Consider the following 24,517-nt stretch of genomic DNA (forward strand, 5'->3'; position numbering starts at 1 on the left):
TCCGCCTCCTTCTGCCACTTAAAGCCACTAGCGCCGGCTGGAACCCTTACGCTCAGTCTTAATCCGCGGTCACTTTCGGAACTTTCCAGGCAAGGACTAGCTAGGCCCTCTGCCTCCAACCCACGCCGAGCCCGTCGCCCGCCCGGGACACCTCCAGGACCGGGAGATCCCGCTCTCCACGCCACCACCTCCCGCCCCCGGCACCGACACCCCAACTTTTTACACGTGGTCTGCGCCCCGCGACTGGGTGTCCGGCTCCCGTGCTAAGGGGCGTGTGCATCTTCCGGGCGCCGGCAGCGCTCCCATCCTCTCGGCTGGCCCTCCTCCTCCCCAGGACCGGCTGTGGGGCTGGTGAGCCCGGATCTGCGGGGCGCGTGGCTGTGCTAGCGCGCCGAATTCGCCCCCGCCTCCGACTCCATCCTCGAGGACGGGACTGAGCCTCTGGAGGCCAGGCTTCTTACTCTAAAAGTCAAGGCGGCCTTGTCTGCTTTTTTTCCCGAACGCGGGTGCCTGTCGCAGATCGGCCGGGCGAGCGGCCCGCGGAGAATCCGGGCGCCCCGGGACCGCGTCGCGCCGTCGGGTGCAGCGCGCACCATGGCCGGCTGCTGCTGCTTGTCGGCGGAGGAGAAGGAGTCGCAGCGCATCAGCGCGGAGATCGAGCGGCAGCTTCGCCGGGACAAGAAGGACGCGCGCCGCGAGTTCAAGCTGCTGCTGCTGGGTGAGTGACTGTGACGCCCCCGGACCCCGCTCGCCAGGCGTTTTCCGCGGTCCCCGGCCGCTTCCCTCGCTCAGATCCCTTCTAGGCCTGGAGCGCGCGGGCTGTAGCGCGGCTTCTTCCTTTCCCCGGGGTGGGGAGGGGGGTGGGCTGCGAGGCCGGCAACTTGGGGGCCTTACGCACGTGTCCTTTGCACCCTCCGTTGGTCGACTTTCGAAGGCACCCCTTCCCTACCCCAAACCAGGCTGAGACGTAGCATTTGATCAGTGTCCGCTCTGTTGGCTCCGCTCCCTAAAACCTTAACCCCATCGTTCTGTCCCCAGCTTCTGCGGAGCCCTGTCTTGGATGTTGGGGTAGGTGGCGGGGAGCTGCCTGATGAAAATCTTTGGGTGCAGCTCTAGCTCTGATCTTTGTGCTCTCAGTTTTTAAGAAGTGTGGTTGAGTGAGCGCTCACCAAGTACGGACTGTGCTTAGTCGGGGACAGCATCGCTGGGCTGTAACAAGCAAACCTTGAAACCTCTCCATTTTGGAGAATTGAAAATGGAGGTCTGGAAAATTGGTTAACTTGCTTTGGGAAAAAAACGAAACAGATACTAGGTCATTAGTGGGGCTGAGGTCCAAGCCCTAGCCGCTCACCCCACTGTGACCCCAACCGTCTCCCTTTGGTGACCCCCTTTGGCCAGCAGACCCAAACCTCCCCTCCTCACTCTGCTCACTCTGCTCCACTCCGCGTGTGCCTCGCCTTTGGACTTGGCTGCCCCTGCTGCCTTGACGACTTATCTGGCTCTTAAGTTTCCAAAAGAGATAGAAAATGTTAAGGCTTCCCCAACTTATGGCCTAGGGCAAGGATCCCACCTTTTCTGACTTTCTGGAACCCTGTTGAATCCATTTGCTGTTTGAGAAATATTTGCCTTTTCGTTCACACCAGGATATTAGCTGTTAGATCTTTGCAGCTAGAAGGGTTCCAACTCTTTGATCGGTTCCAGACAGGAATCCTCTTACAACAGTTTATTAATGTTGAATATAAGGACTCCCCCTTCCAGAATGCTTCCAGTTAAAAAAAGTTGATCTAGTTAGGATAAAATGGAGAAAGCTTTTAGTTCATATTGGCTTCAGGCCTGAGCCAAGGAACCCTTTTATTATTATTTTTTTAATCTCTCTCCCCACTCCCGACCTCTGGGGGTTTAGAAGGTGTATGTGAGGGTGTCTGGCCTTCACCTCCCCACTGGGACAGGTGTCTGCAGGTGGAGCGGGCTGCCCACCCAGAATACATGTTGCACCCCAGATTCCCATGGGATTCCCTTCCCAAAGGCCCCAAGCCTGCTTCCATGGCTTCTTCCAGTGGGGAGGAGGCAGACCTCCTCCCTGAAGAATGGCCAGAAGGGCAGCTGTGCCCGGGGTGTTGGAAGAGCTTGGAAATAACAGGCTGAAGGTCTACAGGTGTGCCCCTGAGGCCTTCCTGGGGAGAGCCGGAGCCTGGGTGGGGGAGGGAAGAGACTGTGTCCATCTCGCAGGGATGTTGAAACAACCTGTGTCTGGCCCAGAACTCCCAGGGGCCTGCGAACTCTAAATTGTACCTGGCCTTCCAGGTGGATAGAAAGCCGAGTTTGTCAAGGGGAAGGATTCTGTGACAGTGGCTCGCTTGATGACCTTAAAGTGTTGGGCGCTTCATTTGTAGTCTTGCCCCAGGCCCCACCAAGGATAGGGGCAGGCCTGGCTTTGGAGGCGTAATTGTTCTTTTCAAGGGAAGCCTGTACCTTCTTTCATTGTGCAGCTGTTAATTTGTGCCAGTGTATGAAGTACGGAGTCAGGAACACCCCAGGAGCTTACAAACGCTGGCTGACACTGGGGAACTGGCCTGTTTTTTGGTGGGTGGGAAAATGGCGGGGGGGGGGGGGGGGGGGTTGTAAAATGCTTGCATTTACACTCTAAGTAGGGGAGAAATGTTTGCCCTGGAGGTCATGTTTATACTGGTGACTAGAATATCTTCTTGGCCTCCCCCAGGCCTTTACCCCAACCCTCTTCCTGCACCCTCCAGGCACTGTCTTCTCTCCCAAGATCCCCATTTTCATTGAGTAGCATACTGACTCAGGGTTAGTTACTTAAAAACCAGTAGAAACAGTTACCCAGTCATTTAGAGCTGTCAGGAACCCCAAAGAAGGACTTAAAAACTTGGGTTTCCTTCCCTCTTTTCAGGGAGCAGGGTACACTTCCATTTCTCCCCAAAATGAAGGAGGAGGCAGTGACTTCAAAGATAAAGGATCAGGAGGATGTGGCGGATGCTGTTTTGTCCCCAGCGATGCCTTGTGAGTGCAGAATTCACCTGAGTCTATAATGGCAGAATTAGATAATCCACTGCTCAGATGCCTCCAGTGAAAATGGCACTCTGTGAATGGGAGTTGAGGGTCCTGTGTGGAAGGTGGAATGACCTGGAAAGCCATCAGCTCTTTCACAAGGAAACATGCTTTTGCAACAAAATGATGTGAATTTCTGAAGTGCATTCAGTAGAGCAGTATCCTGCTTACACTTAATAAAAGCATATGTCAGTGCCCGCAGGGAAAGATAAAAGCTGCTATCTGGTTTGGGCTAGCAATTGCAAGATGTCAACGTGATGCTTTCAGCTGGGAGTGGGGGTGAGATAAAGAAGATGATTGAATTTGGTAGAAAGAAATACCTTATCAGTTCCTCAGATAAGAGCTGGACAAGAGTAGTTCTGCAAAGAGCCCTGATGAGTACTCTTCAGTGCAGGAAGAAAGTGTCTGGATAAAAGCAATTAAACGGTGGTGGCAGCAGGGAGAAATGGAACCTTTTATTTTTAATATTAAATGAGGTTTAGTGGAGTGTTGTTAATAGAGTTGAGTGTTTCCAGAAACTGATGGCTTAATTTTGGATGCAGACTCTCATGTTGGAACTGTCTGGAAGGAGTGTATAATGGGGAATTGGTATTTAACTTTACACTGGCATAGGGGTTAAAAATGTAAGCTCTGAGGCTAGACTGGGTTCAAACCCTGAAACCCTTAGCTGTACTTTTTTTTTTTTTTTTTTTTTTAAACCACAGAGTAGTTTCTCTTGGGTTTGTCTGGTAGTGATAAGTGTCCACTATCTTCACTCCATTTTTGAGCATTTTGAACCACCAATGAGGTGTTACTTTCTATTTTAGTTGATCAGTTATGGGTTGCATAGCAGTTTGTCTAAAATGTCCTGGTAATGCACCAACATTAATGTTTTGCTTTCAGTTTCCTATATTTTCTGAGCCATAAGCTGATTTCAGTCTCCCTATTTATACCAGAATAGGTGAAAATCTGAGTTCCTTAAAATATTATTGCATTGGTTGTAGCAGAATCTCCCTTGGAAACTAATCATTATGCTCCTAGGCTGAATGTCAATTAGAGGAAATTGCATAGGGAGGGTGGTTTTCTCCATAGAAAGTGATGGAATTTTCTAGCTCTGTGAAGAGGAAAAGGAATGAAATGGTTAAGTATGCCCATGTCCCTTTACTCTTCACTGGGTTCAAGCCAACATTTTCCCAAGTGCCAAGCACTGCTCTGTGCCTGGGAGCATTTATAAGTGAAGTACTAAATTGGAGGTGTGTGTTGACAAGGAACTGAGGGGGAGGATGGTCCTAAGTGCTTAATACGGAATAAAACTTCGTACAGGCAGTGCATGAAGGGGAGTCCTCTGGAGGAGGAACCGTTCGAGTAGACCCTTAAGAAATGGGGACGTTGGGGTGTTGATGGCCGTCCATATGTGGGCTCATGTAGGAGACACACCATCTTCTCCCCATCTACCAAGAGAAGCTTTTGAGGACAGTAGGTGGTGTTCTGAGGCTCTGGGATGCTAGAAGGGGTATTTGGAGGCAAGATTTCTTTGAGTTTTCATGTTTTGTCTTAGCCCTTTATGTGAATATTGTGGTTACTACCAAATAGACGTTCATGGAAAAATGCTTCATTTTTTTTTTGTACCATAATGTGCTTCAGAATGGGGGACTGTGTGAATTTTTTTTTTTTTTTTTAAGTTTGTGGCTTATGTCTTTTCTGGCCTATTTATTATCAGTACATGTTAATGAATCCCTCATTGGTTTTTTCTTTATCCCTGTACTTAATCACTGGGGCACTTGCATCGTACTCCGTTTGTGTAAGGAGATCCTCTTCAGGCTGTTGCTTGCATCTTAACAATGTGGCCCATCATTTCTTTGAACCCTTTCTTACTCTCTGGCATAAGGATGAGCCTCATGCTCCAGCGGACTGCCCTTCCCAGTTGGGGAATCAGCCATTTCTCTACAGGGCCTTGGTGACTTTCAGTGGCGAACAGCACTTTTTAAGATGTTTAGGACACTTGAAACAAAGAGAGCAGGTACCCAATTCAAATCCCTCACCAGTATCGATGTACCTAAAGGAGCCACATTCTTTAAGGCATGGCGTTCGAAGATCAACATCTTGAGGTTGTAACGCTGTGAGCAGATAAGGGGAAAATCAGACAGTAGAATTAGACAAAAACAATGGGGAAAACCCCTTAACCCTCAAAGGTTTTTGTTTGTTTTTCTCACCAAAGATGCCTTGTGGTTTATAAAACCCTTTTTCTTTTCCAGTGATACCTGAATTTAATATGTTTTCTTGTGCGGTGCCCGGTGCCCGGGTGGCTCAGTCGTTAAGTGTCTTTGTCTCAGGTCATGATCCCAGGATCCATGGATCTCTCAGTTCTGGCCCTGGGGGTATAAATCAAGACCTTCTCTGTCATCGGAGCACGATGGCCTGGGGTGGGGCTCCCTGGGAGTCAAGCAGCCCTTGCTGCAAACACCAAAATGTACCAACAGAAATGCAAGAGCTCTAAAGGTGGAGGTCATGGTGGGGGTCTTTGTGGGAGTCCTAATTTTGATTAGGATCCATTGGTTCTCTGCTACTGGGTAAATTAAAGGGCTGTCCTGTCAGCCATGGTTCTCCGTTGCAAACCATGTAAGCAGAGGACTAGTTATTGGAGGGGAAGCAGGAAGCTCACAGAACCGGTGGGAATTGAAGAGCAGTCTCAGCCAAAAGGTCATTATCCCACAGGGTTTTGACACGGGTATCCGTCTACACGGCCAAGCCTACAACCGGGGACTCCACCCCCACAGTATTTGAGGCTGCGCTGGACACTTAGGTCCACAGCAGTGCTGTAAGTCATCTGTGACCATCTCCTATATTATGTGTCACTTTGCAAAACCTCAGGCCATCTGTTTGTGCTCAGCTGCCGGGGAGTTGGGGGACAGGCAGCATGGCTTAATGGTAGGGACTTGTTCTCTGGGTTTAGAATCTAGGTGAGTAGGTCCCATTGGACAGTCAACACCCTGTGTGGTTTAAGGCCACTTGCCTACCATTTTGAGGTCACTGATAGACTAACATGTTCTTGGAAGGACACATGGGTAGGAGGGTCAACAGCATGAAGGCTCTGCTTGTGCCTCTTCGAGCAGGGTCCTGATACATGGCCATAACTTAAAACCATGAAATAAGCAGCCTGTTAAGACTTGAGACACCTGAGTTGCCTTTTTTTTTTTTGGAGAAAGTTCTGAGTATTAGATATATAACCATGAATAAGACATTCTTCTCTCAACCCTAGGTCCTCACTAGGACAATGAAAGGTTTATTTCAGGTGACCTCTGATAACTTTCTAATTCTGTCATCGAATATCTTCTACCAGTGGTTCTCAAAGTCTGTTCCCAGGAGCATCAGCACCTCCTGAAACCTTGTTAGAAATGCAAACTCTCAGTTTGATCATGGCCCTCTGGATCAAGTTCAGGGGTGGGGCCAGCAATCTATTACTGAGCCCTCCAGATGGTCCTGATGGACGCTCAGGTGTGAGAACCTCTCTTCGAGCATTGGTCTGGCACCCAGGGCTGGCCAGCCTCTGATTGTCTATACCTCCAGGCTCTAAGGCAGATACTCTGATTTTTCAGCAAATATCCAGGAAGCCTCCGAGACTGACTGGCCTAGGGGATGATTTCTTTTCTGAAGTGGAATAAATGGCTCTCATCAACTTGATGAAGGGTGCGCAGAGTCTGATCTAGGTAATTTGTATGATTATTTAGCTTTTGTCCCCACCTGCCAGCACATATGTATGTTTATCTCACGTAAGAGTCCTTCTAGGGGGGGCGCCTGGGTGGCTCAGTGTGTTAAAGCCTCTGCCTTTGGCTCAGGTTGTGATCCCAGAGTCCTGGGATCAAGCCCCGCATTGGGCTTTCTGCTTGGCAGGGAAGCCTGTTTCCTTCTCTCTCTCTGCCTGCCTCTCTGCCTACTTGCGATCTTTGTCTGTCAAATAAATAAATAAAATCTTTAAAAAAAAAAAAAAAGTCCTTCTAGGGCGCCTACTGGCTCACTTGGTTGGACTGCTGCCTTCAGCTCAGGTCATAGTCCCGGAGTCCTGGCATGGAGTCCCGCATTGGGCTTCCAGCTCCATGGGGGAGTCTGCTTCTCCCTCTGAGCTTCTTGCCCCTCATGCCCTCTCTCTCTCTCTCAAATAAATCTTTTTTTTTTAAGCATCCTTTTAAAAACGAGTTCGCATTTGTTTGCACCCTTATACTTTGATGTACTACTCAAAAAGCCATGCTTCTTCTATAAACCACAGTAGCCTTAGGGCCAAGAGCCATTAACTACTGACTTCCTATCATGGACTAAGTGGTGGAGAGGAAGTATGTTCTAGTAAGAGCTGCTGTGGCTCTGTCTTCTCTTTGAAAAATCACATGGAACATTGGCTTGTATTGCCAACCCTAAGGGTAATATTGTAGTTGCTTAAACACTTTTTTCAAAGTAACTGATGAACTCTCATGTTTTGTACTTTTCAAAAATGAATATTAGGAAAAGAGAACATGTATCTTTTATTATTTTGCCTGGAAGGTGTCTTCTGGATTGTTGGCCCATTTTCAGTGACCCACAGATGGATTCACCATGCTGCTGCTCTCTTGAATCTGCCACAAATGACAAACACCTTCATTCTGCAGGACTCCTTCCCTGAATTTTTGTTTGTAGTGCTCAGCGACTGTGTAATTGGGAAATACAAGCTAATTGTATTACTAAAGAATATCAAATAAATGAAAGTGATCAGTCATGGGAAGAATCCTTGTGTAATCTACATAGTGTTGTATTTCATAAATGCATGTCTGCAACTGACTGGAAAAACTTAAGCTCCTCTCTTACCACAGAGTTTGAGAAACAGAAGTGTAAACTTGTATTTTATGAATGGAGAAGAAAACGTCCAGAGGCATGGAGGGACTGAGCAGATGTCACAGGGCTTGGTGACTAGTAACTAAATGGCAGTAAGCCAAGGCTAGGAGTCCAGTCTTCTTGCCAACTTTTTTTTTTTTTTCATTAAGTCAATCTGAGTCCTCTTGTTGAATTTCTTAGTTTCTAAGGCAACATTGATTATAAGACATGCCATTGATTTGAAAACAGCTTTTCAGGAAAGCAAACCCCATAATAAATGCACCCATAGGTGCAAAGGCATCTTGGCTTTAAAAATGTTCATTTGTGGGCACCTGGGTGGCTCAGTGGGTTAAGCCGCTGCCTTCGGCTCAGGTCATGATCCCAGGGTCTTGGGATCGAGTCCCGCATCGGGCTCTCTGCTCAGCAGGGAGCCTGCTTCCCTCTCTCTCTCTGCCTGCCTCTCTGTCTACTTGTAATCTCTGTCAAATAAACAGATAAAATCTTTAAAAAATAAAAATAAAAAATAAAAATGTTCATTTGTGGAGCACCTGGGTGGCTCAGTGGGTTAAGCCTCTGCCTTCAGCTCAGGTCATGATCTCAGGGTCCTGGGATCAAGCCCCGCATTGGGCTCTCTGCTCAGTGGAGAGCCTACTTCCCCCCGCCCACCTCTCTGCCTACTTGTGATCTCTCTCTCTGTCAAATAAATAAATATAATCTTTAAAAAATAAATAAAAATGTTCACTTGTGTGCCATTAAGTCTTGGAATCAAGGATTTAAAGGCTATTGAGTTTTTTCCTTAATCAGATAGTACAAATTTAAAAGAAAGCCAAAGTCCTCCAATTGCTGAAATAGAACTGAATTCAGGAAACCAGTTTAAGCGCTAAAAGTAAGAGAAACCTCTGTGTAGTGCCATCACACCCCCCCCCCCCCAGTTCTATTTCAAGTAAAATTTGAAAAACGTTGTTTCCTGGATTGGGGGGCTATTAGATGTAAAATAGGTTAACAACAAAAAAAGAGAGGAACCAAATGTTCTGAGAGCTCCGGTGACTGAGCAATGGTGGAGTCATCCAGGCAAGTGATTCAGTCTGGGAAGAGTCTTAACGAGACCTTGAACTCCATGAATGTTCTGTTCATCACTGACCAACTGCCTGCCCCCATGCTGAACAGGGACCTTAGCTTGAATACTGGTTGAAAAAATATGTCTCTTTCCATGAACTAGCAGATGGGTAGTGAAGAATTTTACTAATAGTAGCTGGGGGTCTCTATTGTTTGAGGTACTTTAGGAATATTCAGAAAAGGAAGCCTGGCATTGGTTGGATTTTGAAGAAAAGCATAGTAGAAAGTTCCAGAACTATTTATGTTTTTTTTGTTTGTTTGTTTGGTTTGGTTTTTTACATGTCCACTGTCTTAGCTACATACTCAGGTTGAATCTTTATGCCTAGAATAGGGGTGTCAAAATATGAAAATTGAGCCTGTGTCCTGGAATAAAATGATTACTGGGTGTTATACCCACTAATGGATTGTTGAACACTATGTCAAAAACGAATGATGTACTATAATACATTGACTAACTGAACATAATAAAAAATGATATTGGTAAAATAAATTCCTTACAGTTCCAGAAGGATTTTTTTCCTAGTAACTATACATAGCTATACATAAGATTTTGATATATAACTGGAGTTATAGTTGAGAAATTTGTTATTCTTTATTGCTTTGGTCTGAAATAGTTTGAAAAAAATGAAACTCTTCATAGTTTTCATGTAACTTTTCTAAATATGTGGTAGGTCTGCCTATATAAAAATGAAGGATTTTATATAGGCCTCATGATTTTAGAGGTTCTTTTCACACTTAATTATATGAATAAGAAATTTCGAGGATCTGAAAAGAGAATCTGTCATTTTAAGGACTTAAGTCCTCTGAAGTTTAAGACCGAGTTTGGTGTCTTAGGAGTCATATCTTAGCCTGAGCAAATTCAGGGGAAATGGACCTCTTTCTGTGCAGCTAAGAGAAATAATCCTCTGATACTGCCCTAAGTGAGGATGTTGGAAGTGGCAAGGATTGGTGTGCTCCACATATAAACATACTGCTTTTGTTGGGGCGCCTGGGTGGCTCAGTGGGTTAAGCCACTGCCTTCGGCTCAGGTCATGATCTCAGGGTCCTGGGATCGAGTCCCGCATTGGGCTCTCTGCTCAGCAGGGAGCCTGCTTCCCCCCCCACCCCCGCCGCCTGTCTCTCCATCTACTTGTGATTTCTCTCTGCCAAATAAATAAATAAAATCTTTTAAAAAAACCATATTGCTTTTGTTGATATAAATCTTTGTAATTGGTGTTATCATTTAAATCACCGGCTTAAAAATTGTAGGATTTTTAGTTTGTTTTAAAAAAAATCAAGAGAGTTAACAAAATAGAACTGTCTACTTAAAAAACTGGCCAAGTAAGAATGCTAAAAATATTGTAGCATATTTATCTAAAAAGCCATTTAAAAAGTGCCATTCGACATCGTTAACTCATTTTTTCACATATCAAAAACGGAAGTCCTTGAGCATAACTGAATGGTCTTCCCTTCTTCCTTCCTGGATTCATCAATTCTACCTATCTATATCTCAGTAAATGGTACCACTGACCATTCTGTTGCTCAAGACAGAATCCTAAGAGTCTTCCTCAATTTTCTGCTACACCTGATACTAGAAATGGGAATTCTAATAGTAAAGTGAATATTGATACATCCAGTCCTCCTTCTAGGCACTCGAAATGAGTGATCTGGTTTATTTCTCACCATGCTTTGCATCATAATTAATACTATCCTTTCCATTCTGCAGATGGGGAAACTCAGGCCCTAAAGCAAGGTTCACCAGTGAAGGCAGAGCCAGGGTTTGAATCTAGGCAGTCAGATTCCAGAGCCCTGGTTCTTAATCATAGTCCTGCTCCTTTTTTCCAGAGCTGGCTCTGGAAAAAAGGAGCAGGACCTATGATTAAGAACCAGGGCTCTGGAATCTGACTGCCTAGATTCAACCCTGGGCTTCTTGCCTTCACACTCGTTTGAAATCCCTGCCTCTCCTAGGGCCCTGAGTTTCCACCCCATCCTGCAGAATGGAAATTGGATTATTGTTTTCCTGCTCAAAGTCTTTCCGTGTTCTGATTGCCCTTGGGTGCAAATCTAAAATCTGTGCTTGGTATGTGAGACACTGTATCTGTGCCCTGCCACATTCTGTGCCATTATGCCCTGTGATCACTCCCTTCTGCCTGTAGGGCTTTCTTTTAGGAACTTCAGTGGGCCGTCCACCTTGGGCTTACAATTCAGGTCTGCACACACTCATCTCTCCACCTCCAACATGAGCTCTTAATAGTCTTCTAGCTAACTGCTACTTCTTTTCAGAATGCTTCTTAAATATCCCTTCCTCCTGGAAGGGGACTGACCGTGATCCAAATGAACTCCATGAAAATATTCTTCCATAGCCCATTCTGTATTTCTTACTTGAGATTTTTCTTGTTTCTTGAGGTAGACCTGTATTGCTATCAACTTCCCTCTGAGAACTGCTTTTGCTACATCCCAAAGATTTTGGATTGTTGTGTTTTCGTGTTCATTAGTCTCCAGGTCTTTTTAAAAATTTCCTCTTTGATTTCTTAGTTGACTCTTTCATTGCTTAGTAGCATGGTAGGTAGTCTCCAAGTATTTGTGTTCTTTCCAGATTTCCTTGTAATGGACTTCTAGTTTCATACCTTTGTGGTTAGAAAAGATGCATGATAGGATTTCAGTCTTCTTGAAATTGTTGAATTTGTTTTGGGGCATAACCTGATTTACCCTGGAGAATGTGCCATGTGCACTTTAAAAGAATGTATATTCTGTTATTTTTGGAGGGAGTGTTATGGGTAGATCTGGTATGTCCATCTGGTCCAATGTGTCATTCAAGACTACTGTTTCCTTGTTGATTTTTCTGTCTGGATGATCACTGACGTAAGCTGGGTATTAAAAATCCCCTACTACTACTGTATTACGTTGATTGCTTCCTTTATGTCTGTTAATAGTTGCTTTATGTATTTAAGTGCTTTTATGTTGGGTGCGTAGATATTTAAAATTGTTATATCCTCTTGTTGGGTTTTTCCTTTTATCATTATGTAGTTTCCTTATCTGCTTCTCACTACAGTCTTTGTTGTAAAGTCTTTTTGTCTGATACAAGTATTGCTATGAGCTTTCTTGTTTTCATTTGATTGGTAAATGTTTTTCCATCTCTTCACTTTGACTCTGCATGTCTTTAGGTCTGAAGTGAGTTTCGTATAGACAGCCTTTAAATAAGTTGTGCTTTTTTTTTTATCCATTCATTCACTTTGTTTGTTTTGATTAGAGCATGTAGTCTATTTACATCCAAATTCATTATTGATAAACCTGTACTTATTACTTTTTTGTTACTTGTTTTGTGGTTGTTTTTGCAGTTCTATTCCTTTTTTCTTTTCTTGCTCTCTTCCTTTGTTTTTTGATGGTGACCTTAGTGTTAAGTTTGGATTCCTTTCTCTTTATTCTTTTGTGTCTATCACAGATCTTTGACTTATAGTTACCATTAGGTACATATACAACATCTTCACGTACAGCACTCTGTATTAAGTTGATGGTCACTTGAATTTGAAGCCGTTCTAAAAGCACTGAAATCTTTATTCCCTCCCCCAATTTTAAACATTTATCCTATTTTCCATCCTTTTATTTTGTGATTCTCTTGACTAATTTTTGTAGATATAATTGATTTTTAATGCTTCTGTGTTTTAAACTTCATACTGGTTTTATAAGCAATTAAACTACTACCTTTATTATATATTTGCATTTACCTGTAAAATTTTTTGTTTTCATGATTTTCCTACTTTCAGTTATGGCCTTGCCTTTCCACTTAAAGGGTTCACTCTAAAATTTCTTGTAAGTCTGGTTTGGTGGTAATGAACTACTTTAACTTTTGTTTGGCTGGGAGACTCGTTATGTCTCCTTCCAGTCTGAATGATAGCCTTGTTAGGCAGATTATTCTTGGTTGCTTTTTTTTCCCCCCTATGAGCACTTTGCAGGCCAGAAGGGAGTGACAGGATATATTCAAAGTTTCTGCTGATCAATCAGCTGAGAGCCTTAAGGGGTTTCCCATGTATGTAACTGTTTTCTTTGGCTGCTTTTCAAATTCTCTTTATTTTGTTACTTTTTGCCATTTTAGTTATTAGACGTATTGGTGTGCATCTACTTATGCCACTTTTCTTAGGGGCTTTCCATGTTTCCTGGATCTGGATGTCTGTTTTGTTCTCTAAAACTATGGATGTTTTCAGCTGTTATTTCTTCAAATACGTTCTCTCTCGCTCTTTCTGGGATCCCTGTAATGCATATGTTACTATGCTTCCTGATGTTGCCGAGTTAACCTCAGCAATCTCTCATTTATTTTTTTGGCTGTTCTGCTTGGTTGCTTTCCATTACCCTGTCTTCTAGATTGGCAATTCATTCTTCTATATCCTATAATGTGCTCTTAATTTTCTCTAGTGTGTTCATCTCTGACTGGTTCTTTCTTATATTTTTAAACTTTCCATTGAAGACCTTGCTGAGATCCTTCACACTTAAGTCCAGTAAGTATCTTTATAAGCATGATTTTGATTTGGGTTTTTTTTTGGGGGGGGGGTGTCAGTCATATTGTTTATTTCTGTTTAATTTAGCTCTTTAACTAGGTTTCTTCTGTTCTTTTCTTTCATTCAGGACCTGTTCATCTGGCTCCTCATTTAGGGTCTCTGTGTTTCTGTGTGTTATAAAGTCCAGCAACATCTCCTGATCTTGAAAGTAGTGGCCTTATGAGAAAGAGGTCCTGTGGTGCCCTGTAGCACAGTCCCCTGGTCGCCAGAACCGGGGCACCAGGGGTGTGTGCTGTGTGGGTTGTATGTGCCCTACTGTTGTGGCCAAGCAATGTTTGTCTTCAGTCAGCTGCAGTGACTTTCTTTGCCTACTCTGTGTGCATGGGGCAGTTTGGGTCCCTGTGCTGTTGAGGAGCCTGTCTGAGGAGACTTGAGGCTTGTAGGTGGAGGGGTGGGGAGGGTATCAGCAGTTGGGCCACCTGTCTGCCCTCAGTCTGTCATAGTTGTGTGCACACTGAATGGTAAGACACTTTGTGTATGTACCCCCCCCCCCCCAGAGGCTTTCCTTGGTGGTAGCATGGCCGTCTTACCAGGTACTCCCCTGGGCTGGAGTAGTGCCAGACAGGGGGGGGCATTTCCTGGGCTGTCAGCTGAAAGGCTGGGCTGCTGGAACTGTGGGAGTGCTGGTGTGTGAGTTTATCTGCTCTTCTCTTGAGGGCAGGGTGAGGGGCAGTTTGGAGTGGTGCTAGTCCCAGAATAGGGCTGTTTGCTGGATGTGTGGGGCAGGAGCTGCTTTGGAGGAATGCCTGCCAAGTGGGACGGGTGGGCAGGTGGGTCTGCAGGGGAATGCGGGGGCCCAGCACATGGCCCTAGCAAGAGAGGTGGGGAGTGTTGGCACTGGTCCCTGCAGGTTTCTAGCTGGGTGGGCTGGGGGAGGGGAAGAGAAAGGGTTCTGAAGATCCCTGCCTCTCGAGGGCACATTCTGAGCTTAATGAATAAATCTCCTTCTACTTCCGTGCTGCATCCCAGTGGGGTGATTTGTTATCCTGGCTCTTGAAGGGCAGGAACCCAGTTTCTACACCTTCTGGCTCTCCCGGAGCTAACCCACTGACTTTTAAAGTACCTGAAGTGAAGCCCCACTGATTTTTTAAAAGCTTACAAAGTGAAGCCCCGCTGATTTCTCAGAGCCACATGTTATGGGGACCCGTGTTCCCAGTGTCCCCCGTGCATGGAGTTCCTGGGGTAAGCCTGACCTCTCACTTCTCCCTTCTTGCAGACTTCCTCCCATTTGTAATCAGTCTGAGCAGGGTTCCGTGTTCCGCAGGCTCTCTGCCTCTCTTACCTATTCAGGGTGGCCTCCCCTCTCCCATTAACTGGGGAGGGTCTGGTCTGCCAGGCTTCAGGCTGTTTTCGGAGTTAGCTGTGCCTTCAGTGCTGTTACCTCAGTGTGTCTGTGGGACGAGGTATGCTTGGGGTCCTCCTACTCTGCCATCTTCCCGACTTCCCCTATGTGTCTTTTTTTCTTTTAAAGCAGAGCTCCTCCTAGTTTGAAACTCTGTTTCTCCCTGTGTATTTACTATCCTCTGTTTGCTGAGTGTAGGGACTATTGGAATCCAGGACTCCTTAACATTTTGTATAGTGCCTGGGTGTTCCAGAAGCATTTGATGAATAAACAGATATAGTGCCATGTAGTACCAACATGATCACCTAAAGGAAGTGATATTTTATTTTATTTTAAAAGATTTTATTTATTTATTTGACAGACAGAGATCGCAAGTAGGCAGGGAGGCAGGCAGAGGAGGAATCTGGCTCCCTGCTGAGCAGAGAGCCCGATGCGATGCGGAGCTCCATCCCAGGATCCTGAAATCATGACCTGAGCAGAAGGCGGAGACTTTAACCCACTGAGCCACCCAGGCGCCCCAAGAAGTGATATTTTAATCTCAAGAAGTGTCAAAGGCTTATTCTTAATAGAATATAGCATTTTAATTGAATACATATCAGACTATTTGTCCTTCTTAAACTTCTACTTTAAGACAACTGAACCTCATTATGGATTGACATTGAACTGTAGGTTGATGTTCTGGAACCAGTGATTTATTGCATGTGTCTTATTTGTTTTCTAAGCCTTCAGATTTATGCACAGAAGTAAACACTTGCGATATTAAAACTCTTTTTACTTTGTTAAAAAGAAAACCACAGGCCCAAAATGACGTCACTTAGGTTAAGGCCCTGAGTCAGTAAATCAAGACTTAATACCTAACTTAATTGCAGTTTCAGTCCCTCTAGAAATGTAACCTTTATCCAGTCCATGTTGGTTAACACGGGAATTTCCTGGTCAGCATTAAGAAATTCACTGATAGACCCCTTTCGTTCCTCATAAGACGGCAACCTTGCCTAAAACAACAGATTCTTTGCTAATAATTTCCTTTCCCCCACTTGCTTTCTACTGTTAAAAACCTTTTCTTTGGGGGTGCCTGGGTGGCTCAGTGGGTTAAAGCCTCTGCCTTTTGCTCAGGTCATGGTTTCAGGGTCCTGGGATCAAGCCCCGCATTGGGGCTCTCTGCTCAGTGGGGAGCCTGCTTCCTCCTCTCTCTGCCTACTTGTGATCTCTGTCTGTCAAATAAATAAATAAAATCTTAAAAACAAAACAACTTTTTCTTTGACATAGCCCTTTGGAGCTCCCTTTTATTTGCTAAATGTGGTGCTGTTCATTTCATGGATCAATTAATAAAACCAACTAGATCTTTAAAATTTACTGTGTTAAATTTTTGTGAATAACTTGAAAAGTGGCCTATTTGTAGCAGACATGGCTCACAGTCTCCGGAACATCTGTTCTTCCTCCATCGGTAATACTAGAAGTTTTATCTGGGTACGTGGACACCCATCTAAAGACTATTTTATTTATTTATTTATTTGCAAACCAAAGCATCACTTACTCCTTTATTCCACTTTTTACTATTAAAAAAAAAAATCTTACCTAATTTTAACTCCCTGGATTCTGTGCACCCTCCCACCGACAGTGGAGACTAGTGGAGACTAGTTTCTTCTCTACCTAATTTGTGTTAAAGAGATTCTATACTTTTTAAGCTCTTCTGTCTTGAGAGTATCCTTTCTTTCACCATCCCTGAGCTTTAAAGAGGAAAAATTCAGATCACAGACTTAGGCAATGAGACAGATGAGGTCATTCCTCTGTGCCTTGTCTGTATTCTGCTTTTGGATTTGCTGAGTTTGAACGCCTGAGTCCAATACTGTTTGCACAGCTTTTTCCCTTTCTATGGAAACATTAAGCCATTTAAGAGTGATTTTTAAAAACAAGATGAGGGCACCTGGGTGGCTCCGCTGGTTTAAGGACCTGACTCTTGTTTTCCCGCTCAGGTCGTGATTTGGGGATCATGAGATCGAGCCCTGAGTCAGACTCTACAGTGGGCATGGAGCCTCCTTAGGATTCTCCCTCTTCCTCTGCCCCTCCCTTCCCTTTCCCCCAGTGCTCCCCTGCTCATGTACGTGCTCTCTTTCTGAAAATAAATACACAGATAAAAAACAAGATGAAATGAAGTGAATTAAATACAAAGTCCTAATCACAAAGCGTGAACTACCAAAAACTCCATACCAAGCTTCACAGCAAGTATTTGAGTTTAAATGCTGCTGCTTCCAAAATGTCTAAAGGTTGACTGAATCACTCCTTTTAATATCTTCTCTTTGTCTTTGTTGCTGTGGAATTGTGGACTATGTCGTGGTAGCTCATGCATGAGAAAACTGCTTGAACTTTCCCTGACCATTTTCAAATTACCATTCATTTAAGGTAATGAGGAAGTTTTTCTTCTTGGCTTACTCATTTGTGTCAGCATTAGGGGATGGAGAGGTGGAGAAAATGGGGAGGAAGCTCAGGTTTACTTGACATAAGCTCTTCAGGAAAAGACAGTAAAGGCAACCTCTATCAATGAGGAATGGCCCCAATGGAACAAATTCATCCTATGCATGTGGGTGTGTGGAGATAGACATGCACACATGCCATCACCACTACCAGATAATTTGATATCAATTAACACTTACAAAGCTATTTGAATTTGCTGTTAGAATTAAACCTCTTCTGTCTACAAGGGAGTTATATCTTGGTACAAACCAGAAAATGTCCAGAAAAGTTGTTACCCTGGAAAAATATATTTGTTTGTTTAAAGTGTTCTTCTTGGGGCAGCTGGGTGGCTCAGTCGGTTAGGTGTCTGCCTTTGGCTCAGGTCAAGATCCAGGATCCTGGGTTCGAGCCCCACATTAGGCTCCCTGCTCGACGGGAAGCCTGCTTCTGTCTCTCCCACTCCCTCTGCTGGTGTTCCCTCTCTGACTGTGTCAAATAAATAAATAAATCTTTAAAAAACTTAAAAAAAAAATAGTGTTCTTCTTGAGCATTTGAATTTCTGTTTGAAGTCCTCTTCCTCTTTAAGGAGAATCGTGTTGTCTGACACAAAGGGTTTTATGCTTATGGTGATGATGAAGACTCAGTATCTTATATCTCCTCAGGCTATAATTAGAAATATTTCTAATTTGTGTTTTTTCCAGAATTCAGAAACTTTATTCCTTATTAGACTTGCTGCATGGCCTGTTTAATGAATTGCTTTCACCCTTAATACTTTTAAACTTTTAAGTACCTGAAGAAGCTGAATGTTGTCAAAGCCTTGTAGATGAGTTGCCAAAAATCTTTGCTATGAATCCCAGTTTGACTTTTCATTTGTAGTGTGACCTTGGGCAAATCAGAAAATTATGGCGGCTCCTCATCCATAAAATGCGAAGGCTGGGTTGAGCAGTCTGTAAATTCTTCTAGGTCTGAGTTGCTATGGTAACTCTTCAATCATAGAGGAAGTGTTAGTTACCTTGATCACTTAGGGTAGACACTGTGTGTGTGTGTGTGTGTGTGTGTGTGTTATGTTTGTTGCATGCAACGCCAGCACAACTGACGGAAGTATCTGGTTGCTATTTGCCTTGGTGATAAGTGGCAGAAAGTTCTTCGTATCCCTTTGTTCTCTGTGTTTGAATTTTCATGTAACATGAGATTTTATGTGTGTGATAATCTCAGGGTATTAGAACAGGTTCATCAGGAACAGAAACATATTGCATTGGTAATCTGACCAGAACGTCTGATGTTAGCAGTATCTTTTGACATAAAAATGACTCCTAAACTAACACTGTTTGTCATAAGTGAGAGGCCTTCCAACCTTCGATTTATTTTAGAGTAGGAGAGCATTTTAATAATAATAGCAGTAAACTCACAAACCCCTTAGAATGTTATCTGGCATATAGTCAGTATTACGTATCTATTTGTTGATTTCATCCTTGCTAGTTATCTATGCGATAAACTTTTCCCCTCATCCTGATGAGGAAACTGCGGTACAGAAAGATTAAATGAGTTGTTGAGAGTCCCTAAGTGTGGGGCTGGGGTTTGATTGACCCAAGCAGTTTTGTTCTAGGTATTTCTTACTCTTACCACTCTTTCTTACTGCCCTTGGGAAAGAATTCACTGTAGAGCATCCGCGGCTGCATTGGGCGCTGGAAATAAGTCTGAATGGAGGCGGTGGCATGGTGTGTGTGTGTGTGTGTGTGTGTGTGTGTGTGTTCCTGTGCCTTCCATCACAGTGCAGTGTGTCTTTGGATTAGTCCTTTAATCTCACTGAACCAGTGCTATCCAATGGAAATGGAATGTTAACTGGAAGTGTGAGCCACACATGTAATTTAAAACTTTGAAGTAGTCACAATTAAAAAAAAAAACAAAACCTGGCAAAATTGATTTTAATAATAGAGCCTATTTCACTCAATGCCCATATAATTACTTAATATGTAATCAATACTATTTAGAAATGAGATCTATTTTTTCATATTATATCTATGAAATCTGATGTATATTTTTACATTCAAGCACATCTTAATTCAGATGTCCTGAATTTTAAGTGCTCAGTGCCCCATTTAGTTAGTGGCTACTGGATTGGATTGCACAGCTCTGAACTCCTGAGAGCTACCATAAAATGAGTCTGGGGTGATAGATGATCTCTAAAATGTCAGCTCTGAAATTCTAGAAATTCAACGATGAGAAGTGCCTGTACCCCTTTAATGATTTACCATGAACTTATATATTTCTCCTCTGCTTAAGTAGCATGGGGAATGCATTCTAAGAATTAAAGCATCAGAAGGGCAATGTAATATCAAAATAATGTGTGCATATCAAGAAATTTCAGCAAGTGAACAGGCTCTAACAGGTTAAAAAAAAAAAAAAAAAGATTTCTTCTGCAAATCTCCAAGAGCTTACTGTGGGCCAGGTGCTGTTGTAGACATGTGGGATTCAGAAGAAAATAATTTATAGCCTCTGCCTTCATGGTGCTTATACTGAAACGTAACAATAAATAGATGTGTGGATGATTTTTAGGTTCACTAAGTCCCATGAAGAAAAATAAAGGGGACAAGAGGTTGGAGAGTAGAGACTAAAGACCCCAGGGGTTGGTGGGTCTAGTTTTAATAGGAAGGCTTTTCTGGGGAGGTGACTGTTGAAGGGAGACGGAGTTGAGAGAAGGGAGAAGCAACCTGAAGACCTGGGAACCTGTACCAGGGACGACACAGCAGTTTAACCTGCAAGACCGCCCGAGGTGAAAGTGCGCTCTGTAGTTCTGAGTAAGAGCTAAAGGCATTGCGTTGAGTTGAGGGAAAGGAAGTGACAGGAAGCATGGCTGAGAGAGTAGGAATTTGGATTTCATTGTAAGTGCAGTGGAAGGCCGAGGGAGAACAAAGGTTGGCAGAGGGAGGTGATTGGATTGTTTTTATGAAGAAAAACTGTGCCTGCTAGACAGGGAAGCAGGGAGACCAATCATAGATGCTGTGAGATGGTCTGTGTGACCTGTTGTGGTAACTTGGACTAACATAGGAATTATGGAGCTTGATGAAGTTGGTTAGATTCTCATATAGGTGTTGAAGGTAGACTTGATTGGATGTATTGGTAAATGGCCCAGGAGTATGCAAAAACAGAATCAAAATGACCCCTGGGTTTTTGGCTTGAACGACTGGGTCAGTAGTGGTTCCATCTATGCAGACGAATGAGAGTAGGGAAAAGTGAGTTTAACAGCAACAAAGAGGTATGGGGGGCAGGGAACCAACTATTCTGTTTTCAGACTTTCAGACTGATAGGTTTGTGTAAATGTAGATAATAGGCTTGAAATTGGGGACAAGATTTATTGTCATCTTAGGTGTTCAGAGGACTTTAGCTGTGACACAGAGCAGGAAGTAGTGGGGATTAAGCATCTGATTGATTCTTGATGCGGGCTCAGGTCATGATCTCAGGATCATGTGCTTGAGAAAGAGCTGTAACCAGTGCTGCTCATCAGCTGGCGAGCATGAGCACGCATGTTCTAGGTATTAAACACTGATGTAGTCTTATGCTAACTGGTAAATAGCCATTAGCTAGAGTGCCCTCCCCCACCTGAGTCCATCAACCTAGCCATCAGGGCCCCACTTCTGGAATACTCTAGATGTTTTCCTATTAAGTAATGCCTCACACTACAGTGAGCTTTTTTGACTTGATTCCAGCCACTGCAGTAGACTAAACTGTGTTCTGATTGGTCATTGCTGATGCCATATGCATTGCTAATCTTGGGAATATCACCCACGGGTCTACCCTTGGTAGGCCATGACCAAGCCATTTGAATGTGGAAGAGACACCTTCTTGGTGTCTTGCCAAAAAAAAAAAAAAAAAAATCCAGAATGGTGATATCCTTGATCTCTCCTGTGAATTATGTTTCTATTTACTGTATTGTTCTGTGAATGCTACATATTTTATAGTAGCCACTGGTGAGGTTGACAAGGTCTTATGTACTTAAATTACGTGCATCCTGGCATAAATACTACAGATTGAACATTCTCCATATTACTCCATGACTAAGAACTATGAATTTTCACTTTTTTAAATTAACATAGAATGTATTATTTTTTTCAGGGGTACAGGTCTGTGAATCATCAGTCTTACACAATCCACAGCGCTCATCATAGCACATACCGTCCCCAGTGTCCATCACCCAGCTGCCCCATCCCCTCCAGCAACCCTCAGTTTGTTTCCTGAGATTAATCTTAATCTCAGAACTATGTATTTCCAGACAGAACCTTTATTCTTTCATTACACATTTACACCGTAAAATGTGGCTCCAAGACTGAGATAGGAAATATTTGAGTTACTATAACGAAACAAAAGATCTGGCTTGCTCCCTTTGACTCTGTTATCTCCCGTACTTTGGGCTTTCTCTGATAAAAAAATGAAAATAACACCAAAAGAACTGATGATTCTGTACGACTTTGAAGACTTGCGTTCAGAGTAAAACCTTGAGTATGGTAAAATTCTTCACTCATTATTTAAATAAATACACTTAGGTGTATATATGACCTAAATAAAATAGACGATAATCTGTGTGATGCTATGTATTTCATTTTCAACCACCAACATTGAGTTGGGAGATGTTAAGCATAGGCCGTCTGTGATGATAAGTAGGTTGACGAAGGGGCAAACAGCTGTGTGAAATGGGGTGGGGAGACTGGATTCAGCTCCTGTTTGCTCATCCTGCCATAATGGAGGGTCCCATCCGGAAGAACTGATCAAAATCTTGACAAATCTGTGGTACTTGTATAGAAAAGGAAAGAAGGTGCTTCTGATCCGAAGGGGCACGTGCACCCGAATGTTTATAGCAGCAATGTCCACAATAGCCAAACTATGGAAAGAACCTAGATATCCATCAACAGATGAATGGATAAAGAAGATGTGGTATATATACACAATGGAATACTATGCAGCCATCAAAAGAAATGAAATCTTGCCATTTGCGACAACGTGGATGGAACTAGCGTGTATCATGCTTACCGAAATAAGTCAAGCAGAGAAAGACAACTATCATATGATCTCCCTGATCTGAGGAAGTGGTGATGCAACATGGGGACTTAAGTGGGTAGGAGAAGAATAAATGAAACAAGATGGGATTGGGAGGGAGACAAACCATAAGTGACTCTTAATCTCACAAAACAAACTGAGGGTTGCTGGGGGGAGGGGGGTTGAGAAGGGGGGTGGGATTATGGACATTGGGGAGGGTATGTGCTTTGGTGAGTGCTGTGAAGTGTGTAAACCTGGTGATTCACAGACCTGTACCCCTGAGGATAAAAATACATGTTTATAAAAAATAAAAAATAAAAAGAAGGTGCTTCTGATAGTCTAGACTTTAAAAAAAAAATGCCCCTTGAGACTAATTTCTCTTTACTGGTTTAAGAAGCATTTTCTCTTGACCTCCTGATTTGGGATCATTAGAGGCACTGGGAGAGTTTAAAAAGTTGGTGGTTAATTTGGGGACTGATGGAATCCAGTGGCCGGTCACATTTCTTCCTGTGTAAAGGTTCTAGGATAGTGGTCCTGTCACATTTGTTTCAGCAGCTTGAGAACTTTATTCCATAGACAATTGAGAACTCCCTCTGTGCTAAGAACTGTACATACAGAGGAAAGATCGACAAATATAAGTTGATTCTGGTTAAGTGGGCCTTTGAGACCCTCTGGTCTTTCCAAGTTCATAACTCTTGAGGAGGCAGATTGGCTTCTACTGCCTTACATACTTTCAGCATTTATAGTAATTATGATTATGGGAATTTTGCAATCTACCACCCCCATTTTCTAGTCAAAAAGACAATAAATATTCTTTTTGACTAGCTCAGCTGGTAGGCTCTAAATGGGAAGAATCTAGGTAGCAGATGTTTGAGAGAGAAGGCTAAGGAAGTAAGGAAGGCCAAGTTGATTGACAGTACAGAACTGAAGTGTGGAGAGAAGAAAGAGCAAAGCCACCATCAGGAGGGCTTTTCTGGGTGGAGTGTTGAGACTAGGAAACCTTCAAAGAACATTCTCTCTCTGTAAGGAAGATACAAAGAGGAACAGGGATAAGGAGAGAACATGTTGAGGATACATTCTGAAGATTAAGAATTTACCATCCTAATGGTATTTTGTAGACATTGAGATAGAACTGGAGAATTTATGTTGCCTCATTTTGGTTATTTGAATGTGACACACTGTCAAAATTGAGCTGCATGGAGCATCAGGGTTTGAGGAAATATACTGAAAACACTAAGATAGGAGATGTGCACCCAGGTGCCCCAAGAATAGAGGACGCAGGGCAGTTTGGCTGACCTTGTGTGACAACCACAGGTGGAGGGGACAAGTGTCTAGTGTTGGTCATTGGGATGTGGGTGGAAATGATGCATACCATTTCCATTTATTAATTGGGACATCAGGTTTTTTAGCCATTAAAAGGAAATCATCTCTTAAGGAAATTGACAGTCTTCTGTTTCTGCTCTGGGAACTACCACCTATTTGGCAATAAAGAATGTAGCCCACAAAAAGTCTCGCATTCACAATCCTTTTTATCTTTTTCTGTAGTTCTTTGAGGTCATTAGCTACAGAGAGTGGAACTACAGGATGAACAGTGCCCTGTGGTTTGAGTCACCACTTAGAGGATATCTGCTCAGCTATGGACATGTACATCGGACTTGATACAGGAGTGAAAATTAAGTTTCATTGTGCTAAGTCACCAAGATCTTGGGTTTCATTTGTTACTGCAGTAGATCCTAGCCTACTCTAACAGTATTTCTAAACAGGGCACAATAACAGCTCTGCTTCTCTCACTCACTACACTGTTAGCTGCTTTTCTTCCCTTGTGCTGTGGGAGGAACAGCTGCTAATCTTTAATGAGTATGTTACTCTCATCTCCAACATGTTTTCCAACTGGATTAAAATTCTTAATGATGCTGTTTTGTTCAAGGAGAAGCCAGTGGTGGGGGGTGCGCGGGGAGCATTGGGAACAATTCAGTAGCACAAGAGCAGCACATACCAAATTATAATGGAATTTTCCTGAAGCCAGTTCATGTTCTACAAGCCCATGAATAAGCGAGTCTTTGTCTTCCTTTCTTTTGCCTGTGTGTCTTTGTATTTGCTTGCATTTAAGGTTTTGGTTATTTGGAGGGTTATGTGTTTTTATTTATTACATATTTTG

At 43.4% G+C, this 24,517-nt stretch overlaps 1 protein-coding gene across 2 annotated transcripts in view; it reads left to right on the top strand.

The window, feature by feature from the left end:
* The first annotated feature begins 198 nt into the window (after nt 1-198).
* Nucleotides 199-24,517, top strand: part of GNA14 (G protein subunit alpha 14) — a 194,282-nt gene continuing 169,963 nt past the window's right edge. Inside the window, exon 1 of one of the 2 annotated variants that reach the window (XM_059142061.1) lies at nt 199-718. In XM_059142061.1, coding sequence (XP_058998044.1) covers nt 595-718 — 124 coding nt within the window. In that variant the 5' untranslated portion in view covers nt 199-594. Of the gene's footprint in view, nt 719-14,616; nt 14,718-24,517 lie in introns of those variants that run through there. The other variant, XM_059142062.1, reaches the window with a different exon arrangement.

The sequence above is a fragment of the Mustela lutreola genome, chromosome 12 (assembly GCF_030435805.1).
Source record: "Mustela lutreola isolate mMusLut2 chromosome 12, mMusLut2.pri, whole genome shotgun sequence".
Classification (NCBI taxonomy): Eukaryota; Metazoa; Chordata; class Mammalia; order Carnivora; family Mustelidae; genus Mustela; species Mustela lutreola.